The sequence below is a fragment of the Genypterus blacodes genome, unplaced genomic scaffold (genome assembly GCF_046128005.1).
Source record: "Genypterus blacodes isolate CSIRO-AG114 ecotype Tasmania unplaced genomic scaffold, CSIRO-AGI_Gbla_v1 ptg000105l_1, whole genome shotgun sequence".
Taxonomy (NCBI): domain Eukaryota; kingdom Metazoa; phylum Chordata; class Actinopteri; order Ophidiiformes; family Ophidiidae; genus Genypterus; species Genypterus blacodes.
The window spans coordinates 2,335,001-2,346,707 of NW_027466909.1; the positions used below are offsets into that span (position 1 = coordinate 2,335,001).

Consider the following 11,707-nt stretch of genomic DNA (forward strand, 5'->3'; position numbering starts at 1 on the left):
GGGGGAAATCATAAATTATCCCAGCTTTAATGTGCCAATTAGGGGCAAATTGCACCACATAACCGCGTTTCCTTAATCATAAAGGCCTGTCGCCTTTTTAGTGTTTGCCCTGAAAGTGCCCTAAAAACAAACACAAATGAATTTCAGCTACTCCTAGACAGTTGATTAAGCAGTTCATTTATGGTAATTTGATTGTGTTCCAGCGGAGCGCTTTCACACACTCTGCATGACATAATTACATCTTAGTCACAAGGTTTATTGATAGAAATGGATTTTGAGGTTTAGAATCTTGCACAGGGTCCAATCACAAATCACCAATAAGTCTTCGTCCTGGTGTCATAAAACACAATACTCTATGTTGTATGCCATATATGTCTCTGGTACAGTATCAGTGCACCCTGTGACTCTATGGTGGAAGTATTTACAGCCCATATGGCCGGTGACACACGGGTCAAGCCTGCGTTTCAAGTAAAACCACACAGTGTTGTAAAAAGCCTGCATACAGGAACGGAGACAAATTCAAGCATTAGCACATTGCTAATTACTGCGAGTCGCTTTTAATAAATTCTTTCCCAACGCACGAGTTCCAGCACTGTAAAACGAGGGAAGAATGCTGCATAAGGGAAAAACATTAAGGGATGTCGCAGACGGCGGGTCCTGCATGTAAAAGGATCCTGTACAGTGCGGATCCACACGGGGCACCAGTCAGTAAAATAGAAACAGCTCCTTCCTAAAGCCCAAAGACGCAAAACCCAAGAGCTCAATCCATCTTACATCTCCCAAGTGACAACGCTGCTTGATCGTATTTGGGAGACGCACTGTTTTTAAGCGTAAATGGATTTTCAACCTTATCCTCCCATTGTGGCTGTACGGTAAATTCAGAAATTGACAATATCGCCACAAACCAAATATTACATCTGATTTCATTCATCCAATAATAACAGCAAGAGAGATGACTTCTTCTGCTCATCCGATCCATGTTTGCAAAACATAAAATAATGTAACAAGCTGATGTTATACTTGCACGCCATTGCAGCGCTCTCTGTGGTCAACTATGGTTCATTCTTCCCTTCATGCTTTATCAAAAATACATCCTGTCCCGAGTTCTGCTGTCTGTCACGCTCTAATCACATTGGTTCTGTCGTCAAGAAGTACGCAAAGGTTAATTGAGTTCACCTTTTTAAGTGGACGCTACGCCTTTCCTGTCTTCTGATTAAAAATGCAGAATCGTAGCCAGTCAAAGCTAGAAATATTAGATTTCCACAGGTCTCAAACACTCGATTCAAAAATGTGCACTATTCAAACTATGAACAGAAGTAATTAAAGTATTTTCTGGGCAAGACCATAAAGAGTATTTTCTATGGAGCAGAGGGTGTGTTATATATTATGTAGTATGTTTTATAGCACTGGATATGTTTTACTTTCTCCTTTCATATTTACCTTTCTCATCTGTAAACGTTCTGGGCATAAAGAGACGAGGGACACACTCGCTGCAGAGCTGTAATAGCTCCACCGCTGACCTTTATCTCCCTCTAAACTCCTCGAGACTTAAGTACATAAAGGAAGTCCAACAAATGCTAGTTTTGCAGATTTCTTCCCTCCTGGTAGATACTCTATATTCCTGTAAGGCGAAGTCAGCGTGAACTTCTGGCCTATGAGCGAGCTGGAGTAAATTTAACTGACATCTGACCCATGAGCCGGTGTCCTTGATGAGCGACGCTACCGAGGCCTGTGGGGGGAGGAGGGGGGGTTTCATGCCACCTGGGCCTGTAACACGAGCGACCCTGAGTGGAAACAATACTTTAAACTGCTACAATAACTCAGGAAAGCTCCATCATAACTCCAGCTGATGTGACAAAGAGCCAAAACAGCGAGAAAGGGGGTGAAAGATGAGGCAGGAGAAAAGGCACAACAGCTGAAGAGGCGTACAAAGGACTGCTGTCACACCCTGAGTACCAAACACCCATTTGTAGACAAATAATAACACAGAAATCAACACACCGGAGTTTGCTTGCGCTGATTTAGAACAAGCTCAAGGCGCTGACATAAATCAATGTCCGCACACTCTCAAAAACACTGTGTGTTGGTGTGTGTGTGTCTGTGTGTGTGTGAGACGCTCGTATACCTGCACGTCTGCGGCTTTGACGAGAGACAGGTCTGAGGGGATTTCGCCGTTAAGGTTAGGAGCCGTGAAATATCAGAGAAGTGCTGGAACGGCTCTCCAAATTATGGTTGAGTGCGTGCCGCGCGGCCTCAGCGGTCAGGGGTGTGTGTGTGTGTGTGTGTGTTGGGGGGTAGGGAGAGGGTTGTAGTGGGAAACGCCTTGGCAGCGCATAAAGGCCTCAGTGTGCGGCTGAAATGACCGTGCGACTCCTGAAAATAAACAGGAATCAAATGGAGTGATTGATCGAATAAATTAACCTCAGCAGCAAGCACTCACACACACTCACACACACACAGTTCCTCTCATCAGCTCCATTAAAGGGCCTTGTAGAAAAACAGACACTTGTTGCTGTTTGCTGCCTCGCTCAGCTCGGCTGCACTCTGTTTGCATGGCGGTGCTGGCGTGTTTGTGTGTGTGTGTTATTTGTAATTTCAGAGGTAATTGCAGGACTTTTAATCTGAAATCCGCTCTACTCAAGGAAATGTTTCAGTTTTGAAGGACGGTTATATACTTTAGTGACATATACGTCTAGCACAGCCTTTTGTTATTGTCCAGCCTCGTCCTCCAGCCCTCCAGTGGACTCTGATTCTGTGAGTAAATCATCATTCAGATTCATTTTTGGCGGTCAGCGTACAGTGAACCAGACTAAAAGTCCTGTTCCTGTTTTCTACACTCACACAGGAGTGAAAGTGAGCAGCCTGCATTTATGTGATTAATTAGGCCTTTCCAGGGGAGAGACGGATCTGAATCAGTCTATAATTTCATCCGTGGTGCGATGATGGACTGGAGACGATGCTTGACTCGCCTTTTAACTGCCGGCTAAATCATTGTGTGTGTGTGTGTGTGTGTGTTTGTGTGTGTGTGTGTGTGTGTGTGTGTGTGTGTGTCGGTCTACATATTTCAGAGTGGGCTTGAAATCTAAACCGTCCAATCTGATGAACCTGCCAGCCCAGTCAAGACCCCCTGGAAATGAAGACAAGACCCCCACCACCCCATCGCCCCATCACCTCCCTCTCCCCCTTCTCCCCCCTCTCCCCCCTCACCTCCCATGCACCCCACCCTCCCCCTCCCTCTCTCCCTTGCTGTTGGTCTGCTGGCTTTAGTGAAATCTCCTCCTTTGCTCCAGGACAGCCGTGGCCTCTGTGGTAACAAGATAGATGTAAACAACCAATTATTGGATAGGCCCTCATTCATATCCCCTTAACCAGTATGGACACACAGGTTCTGGCTTTAATAATGCCTCTCTCTCTTTCTCTCTTTCTCTCTCTCTCTCTCTCTCACTCTCTCTCACTCTCTCCTACTCTGTCCCTACATTTGGATGTCTGTGTGCAAAGAATGTTACTCATCAACCCCTTGTTGCGCTCGTCTCAGGTCGGTGCACGTAGGAGTCCTGCAGAATAAAAGCCCTCATCTTGCATATGCCCCCCCCCCCTACTACACACACACACACACATATACATACATGCACAACAGGCACCATACAGACACATCTTGCAATAATCAGCTCAATTAGTGCAGGTCGTGGTGGAGAGCGGGCGAGGTGAGCGACGGGAGGTTGTGAAAATAAGGGGCTTGGCTATTAGAGGAAACCTGATCTCCATTCACCAGTGGGCGTAACAATCACCGCTTCAGACCCGCCGCCCTCTGATCAAACTGATCCGTGGAAACAAGTGGTTTACAAACACTGTCAAGGGGCCAGACACGGGACCCTGATCTGCCCTGTCACTGCCCGTACACACACACACACACACACACAGCAGATTGGCACTGGGGTTATGACCAGGAACAATCCAATATGAATGTGTAACAAAGAGTTTTTTGTTTCCTGTAATCGTTTGCTTTATCCCTTTGTATGATCTAAACTAATTCTCATTTTCTTTAAATGTTTGGCAGGAAGTAACCGGGAGTGAGCAGGTGTGTGTGTCCTGCCTTGATACATGGATGCAAGAGGTACTTTCACTCATTTAGACGACTAATACACACAATTGATTTTTAATCCACAACTGGGAATGATTGAAGAGACCTAAACAGCTGTGATCCAACATTCTCACACACACACCATCTGACCAGACTGTATCATACTCATAATAATGAGATTAAGCTATTGCTCATTTGGAGGCCCCCCCCATTATGACCCCCAGAGAGCCCCCCAGCCTCTGTGTGTGTGTGTGTGTGTGTGTGTGTGTGTGTGTGTGTGTGTGTGTGTGTGTGTGTGTGTGTGTGTGTGTGTGTGTGTGTGTGTTTTACAGCCTGGCTCTTCTTCAGGGGTGTTTTCAGCATTCAAAGTATTTCCTATAAATTAATAGGCTTTACAAGGATGGCCTTTGATATAAGACGGAAAAATGAAGCCACAGAGGCGAAGCGAGCAGCTTTTACTGGAAAATACTGAGAGCACTGTGAGTGGGATTGCAGCACCTCTCTCCCACTGGTGTGTTTGTGTGTGTGTGAATGTGAGTGTGTGTGTGTTTTGGGTTCAATTACCAGGCATTTAGGTGTTTCTCTTAGATGGATGGAGGCGATAAGTTTATCTGAAATCGCTTTAAAACGGCCCGTCTGTCAAACTGTGTTTACGCTCTCACTCATCGGTTTCTCTCCCATGAGTGTGTATGAGCTGAGCAGCAAAAACAACAACTGAAACATGAATTATTATTTTTTGTTGTTGTTATTATTATTATTACTATAGTTATTATTGTTGATATCATTGTTATTATTATTATTATTGATAACAATATTAATATTAATATTATCTTTGCACTGGACTTTGACCCTCCCTCCTCCTCTGAGTGTGTGTGTGTGTGTGTGTGTGTGTGTGTGTGTGTGTGTGTGTGTGTACATGTACAGTATAGGACCTTGTATATGCGGTTAGGTCGCTGCCTTGTCTTTCTCACTCTCCATTTCAGGCCCCGGGTCCCCAGACGGTTACCATCAGTCAGCCTAATGCTGTAATACTCTGAGAGCTCCACGCTTCAGGCGAAGCCCGAGTCAATTTATTAAGCAGAGGGAGCGCAGGCAGAGCAGGGAGACGGAGATCAGGCTCCTCTTACAGGGTCTCTGCTCATCAAATACACACTCATAATTAGGATCAAACATCTGCCACCTCTATCAAACTGATTATTAGTATTATTAATTATTTCTATTATTATTATGAAGTGACGCACAAAATTTCAATTAATTAATATTTTGAAAAAATATAATAAACGAAATAAAAAGCAGCAGCAACATGAATGATAACAATCTTAATAGAGATAAAGATACACATTATAATTACATAAATAAATCTATAATAATAACTTGGACATCTGAAGCTTTTAAGGTGCTTTCATGTATTTATGTCGTCTTCAGTTCTTCACTTTCTCTCAGAAGTTGAGACTGTTTGAGTGTCTTTGTGGCCCACAGATCATTTTAAGCAGCTGAAAGGTCTGCAGAAGGTGAAGTGTGAGTGTGTGTGCGTGTGTGCGTGTGTGCGTGTGTGTGTGGTTTGGGACAGCAGTCTGCGAGCGATGTGATACCGTGTGTGTGTATGTGTGTGTGCAGCGGACGATAGCCCCTCTAATGAAGAGGTCCCATGGTGGGGCGATAGAAATCAACTTGTCAATCGTTGGCCCGGCGGTCAATAACTCTCTCTCTCACACACACAAACCCAGACACATACACACACGCCTGCCAACAGCTGCCGCCTCCACTAACGATAAATCCTTCATCAGCCACACACTGATTGTCACGGATGTGTGTGTGTGTGTGTGTGTGTGTGTGTGTGTGTGTGTGTGTGTGTGTGTGTGTGTGTGTGTGTGTGTGTGTGTGTGCGTGCGCGCGTGTGTTTTGGTCGCTCACGTGTCCTCTGCAAATCAACCTGTTCTCTTTACTCATTCCATCATTTCCTCCCTGATGTGTCACCATCTTCTCTCTTTGCTTTCTTCTCATCCTTCACTTCTCTGTCTCTTACAGTCTGGTTGCACTCAGCTTGACTCAGATCTCTGTGTTAGAGGGAAAGTTTCTCTCACCGTGAAGCTGCTGCTGCTGCTGCTGCTGCTGCTGCCGCTGCTGCTGAGGCTCGGTGCCGTTTGTCTTCCCCCAATGTTGCCCGAAAGACTCTCTCTCTCCTCTCGCACACACTCCTGTACACACACACTCCCTCTCCCTCTCTCTCTCTCTCGGTGTCACCATCCGACCGCACACCTCCAGCTCACTGAACTCATCTCCTCTTATCACTAAACTCATCTCCTCTTATCACTAAACTCATCTCCTCTTATCACTAAACCGTCTGCACGCGCCGTATCGATTCCCATTAAGCTATAATATGATCACTTCTACACCGATAAATCCACTTTAGACCCCCGTGCAGCAGAACTAAGCTGCCTTTAAAGATCATACATGTTTAAATAGCACTTAATAAATAACTATAATCCGAGCATGGAGGGACTGTTATTACTCAGGCTGCTGAATATGATTGTGATTTAATAAACCTGCAGTCTCACCGCAATTTAATTATCCTAATTGTTGCCCTTAAATGCCGCATAATTATCTTTATTATCACCGCAGGCTGTTCTTTCACTAATATGGTCAACCGGAGTTACTTCATTGTTTGTTTAATGAGTGGCTGAAGGTATATGCAGCATCAAGTAACCCGGAAGTTATCGCTACTAAAAGAATTTAACTTTTGCTGTTCCTGAATGAAAACAATAGATCAGATGGAATTTATTTGTTTAGATTTTTAAATATTTGTTAACCGCAGACTGAACTCATTTCTCTCAACACTCATCACTCATCCAAACTTTTTCAGTCTTTTTCTGTTGTGTGAAGAGACGGAAAAGTGACTATAAACTTCCAAAACTTTGACTAAAAGCGAGAGGCGACGCAACTTTTAGACACGTAAAGGTGCAGGACGACTTTGTGCGTGTGTGTGTAAGTGTGTGTAAGTGTGTGTGTGCTCTGGCGCCATCCTTCCCCTGGCTGCGGGATCTGCACCTCGCTCCTCTCTGCACACACTCCACCCCTGCTGCTCTGTGCGCTCTATGGCTGCCCGGGGTGTCTGTCAAAGTGTGTGTGTGTGTGTGTGTGTGTGTGTGTGTGTGTGTGTGTGTGTGTGTGTGTGTGTGAGTGAGTTAAAGAGTGTGTGTGTGTGTGTGTGTGTGTGTGGAGGAGGAGGAGGAAAAACTGTTTTAGAAGAAAAATCTGAGCAATATTTCTATTGGTAGGCGGGCTGGAGGCGAGGGGAACAATCGGCTCGACTCTGCCAGGGAGCCACCTCAAAGCGTATCGGGTTACTTTGAGTGACAGCGTAACCATGGCAAATAATTTGACTAAGGCTATTGTCTTATCCTCGCCATCCCCGGGTCAGATAACCGACCAATCAGAGTTCATATAATCGCTTGTCTTGCCAGCTTAGAATAATATTATTAAAACGAGCCAGCGAGTCCGGGCTGCGGGAGAAGGTTATGCTGAGGCGGCGTAGGGTAGGTGGGAGAGGACGGTGGAAGGAGAAGCAACTTCCCTCTCTATCGCTCCAACTTTAGGCTGAGCAGGCGCCGCGGGTCCGCATATGGCTGAATGGACTTGAGTTGATCCCGCAGTGCGCAGCTGGATATTACCGAACTTTGCGCGTTTTGAAGGCGCAGGCAGCTATTTTGGAGCCGTTTTACGCCTATGGACTTCTTCTGCGTCTTGATTTCATGTGAGAGCGAGAGGGGAGACGTGGAAGTCAGGCTCAGTATATAATCTGTTTTGGTTGACGTCGCCATGTCCATGCTTCCGACGTTTGGTTTTACGCAGGAGCAAGTGGCGTGTGTGTGCGAGGTCCTCCAGCAAGGGGGGAACATCGAGCGCCTGGGCCGCTTCCTCTGGTCCCTGCCGGCCTGCGAACACCTCCACAAGAACGAGAGCGTCCTTAAAGCGAAAGCCGTGGTCGCCTTCCACCGGGGGAACTTCCGAGAGCTCTACAAGATCCTGGAGAGCCACCAGTTCTCACCGCACAACCACCCGAAGTTGCAGCAGCTGTGGCTTAAAGCTCATTACATCGAAGCGGAGAAGCTGCGAGGCCGTCCGCTCGGCGCCGTGGGGAAGTACCGAGTCCGGAGAAAGTTCCCGCTGCCGCGCTCCATCTGGGACGGAGAGGAGACCAGCTACTGCTTCAAGGAGAAGAGCCGGAGCGTCCTGCGGGAGTGGTACACCCACAACCCCTACCCGTCCCCGCGGGAGAAACGGGAGCTGGCCGAGGCCACCGGACTCACCACCACGCAGGTCAGCAACTGGTTCAAGAACCGGAGGCAGCGGGACCGAGCGGCGGAGGCGAAGGAAAGGTACGAGACTCACGGTAGAATGAGCAAGGCACTATCGCTCTGTGTGAAACTAACTCAAAATAGAGAGATCATTGGTTGACCCGTCATTTTGTCACTTTGTCAGTTCTTATTTATTGTTGATATGGCTGCTCCAGTGATAAATGATGCTTTTAAAACTTTCACTAACTCCGTCCATCGTCTTGCTGTTTCTGTTGTTTTGGTTCTACGTGATTGCGCGTAAGAGGTTGAAACGCAGTAAATTAAAGACTCTTTGTCAAGTTAATTACAAGCTCGTTTAAAGTTGTATTTACCCCACTTTTAAGTTGGTGTAATCACACTTATTATAACACGATTTGTGACTTCCTCGTTAACTTCAGACAGAGTTTCGCCCTGCAGACAGAGCAGATCTGAGCTCTGCATCGGCGTGGATATGAAAACACCTTTTAAAAAGTTGTTTTGCGGTGTAACTGATGTGGCAGCGGGGCCGTATAGTCTCCATACCGGCCTCTTACACGCTTCATCAGGAGGCGTCTGTACATTTCAAAGTATGGGAATTACACACACACACACACACACACACACTCAGAGAGAGAGAGTTGGGTAGACTTGAGTCTGCAGTCAGGTGCTCGCTGGCTCGGTGTCTTCTTTCACCCTCTGGCCACTAATTCAGACTGAAAGCTGCGCGTAAATCATGTCTGAAAAGCTCTAAACTTCTCTGCAAATACTTGTGAATTGCAAAGCGTAAAAAAGGTGCAAACTCCAGCCGTCATTTACGCGTCATTTACGCACGGAGGCCGCTAATTCACGTCGCTCTGGTCACATTCATTTCCCACTTTAGCACTCAAATAGATTTATTGTGTTTGGTTATTGTTCACTCACGCTGCTCTGGGCCCTGAACGCCTCTGCGCCGCGGCACTGAACTGGGAAATTGCCTCTAATAATTCCATCAATGGCTTACAAATTGTTTGCGCTTTGACACGTGAACGCATCACTGATTGATGCATTAATAAATGATCTGCTTGTTATGGCTGCAGGGTACTTACAGTGTAATGTCACAGACTGGATACTTACTGTAGTTACATGGAGCTGGTGTGCGCATGTGTGGAGTAAAGAAATGTTCTGAGATTTACGAGTTTAGCTAAAATCCTTTTAAATTACTTTATTCCACAAATAGTATATTTGTTATATTCTGTAACCATGGCTGTAATTGTTTATTGACCTACAAATGGTTGATCTCTACCTTTGACTTTATAAATCCAAATCATATCACAGTTCATCTGACTCTTTTGTTTTCGCTCCGCAGAGAAAACAACGAAAACTCCAACACCAACAGTCACAACCCATTGACTTCTTCCATGAATGGAAATAAAACTTTACTGGGGAGCTCGGACGACGACAAAACTCCCTTGGGGACGCCGGACCACGCGTCCCCGAGTCCGGCTCTGCTGCTGGGCTCGAACTCCGGCTTGCAGTCCCTGCACGGCCTGGCGCCCCCGCCGGGACCCAGCGCCATCCCGGTGCCCGGCGGCGCAGACTCGGTGCACCATCACCACTCTTTGCACCACGACTCCATACTGAACCCTATGTCTTCTAATCTGGTGGACCTCGGCTCTTAGAATGACAGCACACAGAGGAGACGGAGCACAGCGCGTTTTTTTGGAGAAGTAATTTCTTTTGTTTTTTACGTGAAGAGGTGAGAGGAGCTTCAAGCACTTGGTGGCCAATTAAGTTGCAAAGCAGAGAGACTGGAACACTGCGGACGCACACATCTGAACAAGTCACCACACTCACAACAGAGCCTGAAACTTTGAAGCGATATTCGAAATCGTCTCCCAATTTTAACACCGCGATATTTTGCAGACAATCGCGATTTTTCTCATTATTATCGTTTATGAATTCAAGAAAATACAACGATTAAACTCCACAAATTGCGCCTCTGAGGTTTTAAATGACTTGTTTAGATGCAGGTGTGTGGCAGTGGTTGGTGCAGACACAAGGTGAGGCGGATCTAAGGTCTTTGTAGGACAAAAAAAAGTATTTTACCGGAATGTAATAACGTAACATGTTATATTGTTGAAAACAATATCAATAAAATGTCTTAATTCTTGTTACTATTAACGTTGTTATTTTAGGTTTTTTTTAGTTATATCAACAGACTCTAAAGGTAAAAACCCATCACCTTTTTGTTTACATAGGTTTTCCCAGAGAGCCATAAGCAGTTTTTTTGTTTAGGTTATTTTTTTGAGAGAGGAGGGGGCGGGGGGTTATCATATTCTCAAGTGTCTTATATAACAAGAGCCGTGATACGATGAAATATCTTAATCTCTTGATATTATTATTATTATTATTATTTGCATTTTCATTGGAAAGAGACTGCATGTAAACTTTGCGATAAATGATGAAACGTAAATCGACTCACCTATAGTTTCATATATCCTTTACAATAAAAGACAAGAAACACATGGTACAAAATGAGGAGTTCTTTGATTCTTCACTTCTAATTATTTCTGAATTTATTCATCTTTATTTTAGAAATGAGATGGCATTTAATTATTCCTGAATATTTTTCTTTCATTATTTTAGAAAACAGAGGGCATTTAATTATTCCTAAATATTTTTTATATGTGTTTTTCATTTTAGAAAACAGATAACAGCCCTGTTTGGCTTTGCTTCTACATATTTTGAGCTAGAATTTCAGAAATAATTGAATATTTTTTTTAAACCAAAAGCACCAACTCATAATTGACATATATTTTCAAACATCTGAGAGTTTTGCTCACTAAATCCCTAATTGGACAATTTCACATTAATGGCGTTGATTTGTATTGGCATCTCCTCGTGTTTTCACTCATCTTGCACAGAGCTTAAAGATTCTAATTCACGCCTATACACTGTGGCCCTTTGAATGGGCGCTGAACCTCTGCAGTTCCTCCGTTACTAATACAGCCAAACGTGCGATCAGCTCGCGTTACTCCACATCAGGAGCCCTTAGCCTCTGACACTACGGCAGCCGGGGAGGAAAGGCGAGCTGCTTCTCTTTCTGAGGGCAGCGCGCCGGCATGCACCGGTCGATACCCGGGGATTATCTACCATCTAATCATAAATGCTGCAGCGGTGAAGTGATTACGGGGGAAACCTGTCTGCTCCTCAGGCTCATCCAGGCGTGCGTCCTTGGATGAGGCACTCCAAATGAAAACACAATCGCAGACTACAGTAAATAACGAACGAATCAACCCAAATGTCTGGAATTTGAGGATCGAATAGAACA

The 11,707-nt window shown here is 45.2% G+C and overlaps 1 protein-coding gene across 1 annotated transcript; it reads left to right on the forward strand.

The window, feature by feature from the left end:
• The first annotated feature begins 7,602 nt into the window (after positions 1-7,602).
• Positions 7,603-10,805, forward strand: six2a (SIX homeobox 2a). Its single transcript, XM_076160385.1, has 2 exons — positions 7,603-8,460; positions 9,743-10,805. Exons 1-2 carry the CDS (start codon positions 7,901-7,903, stop codon positions 10,053-10,055), a joined length of 873 nt encoding a protein of 290 aa, XP_076016500.1. The 5' UTR covers positions 7,603-7,900; the 3' UTR covers positions 10,056-10,805.
• The last annotated feature ends 902 nt before the right edge of the window (positions 10,806-11,707 follow it).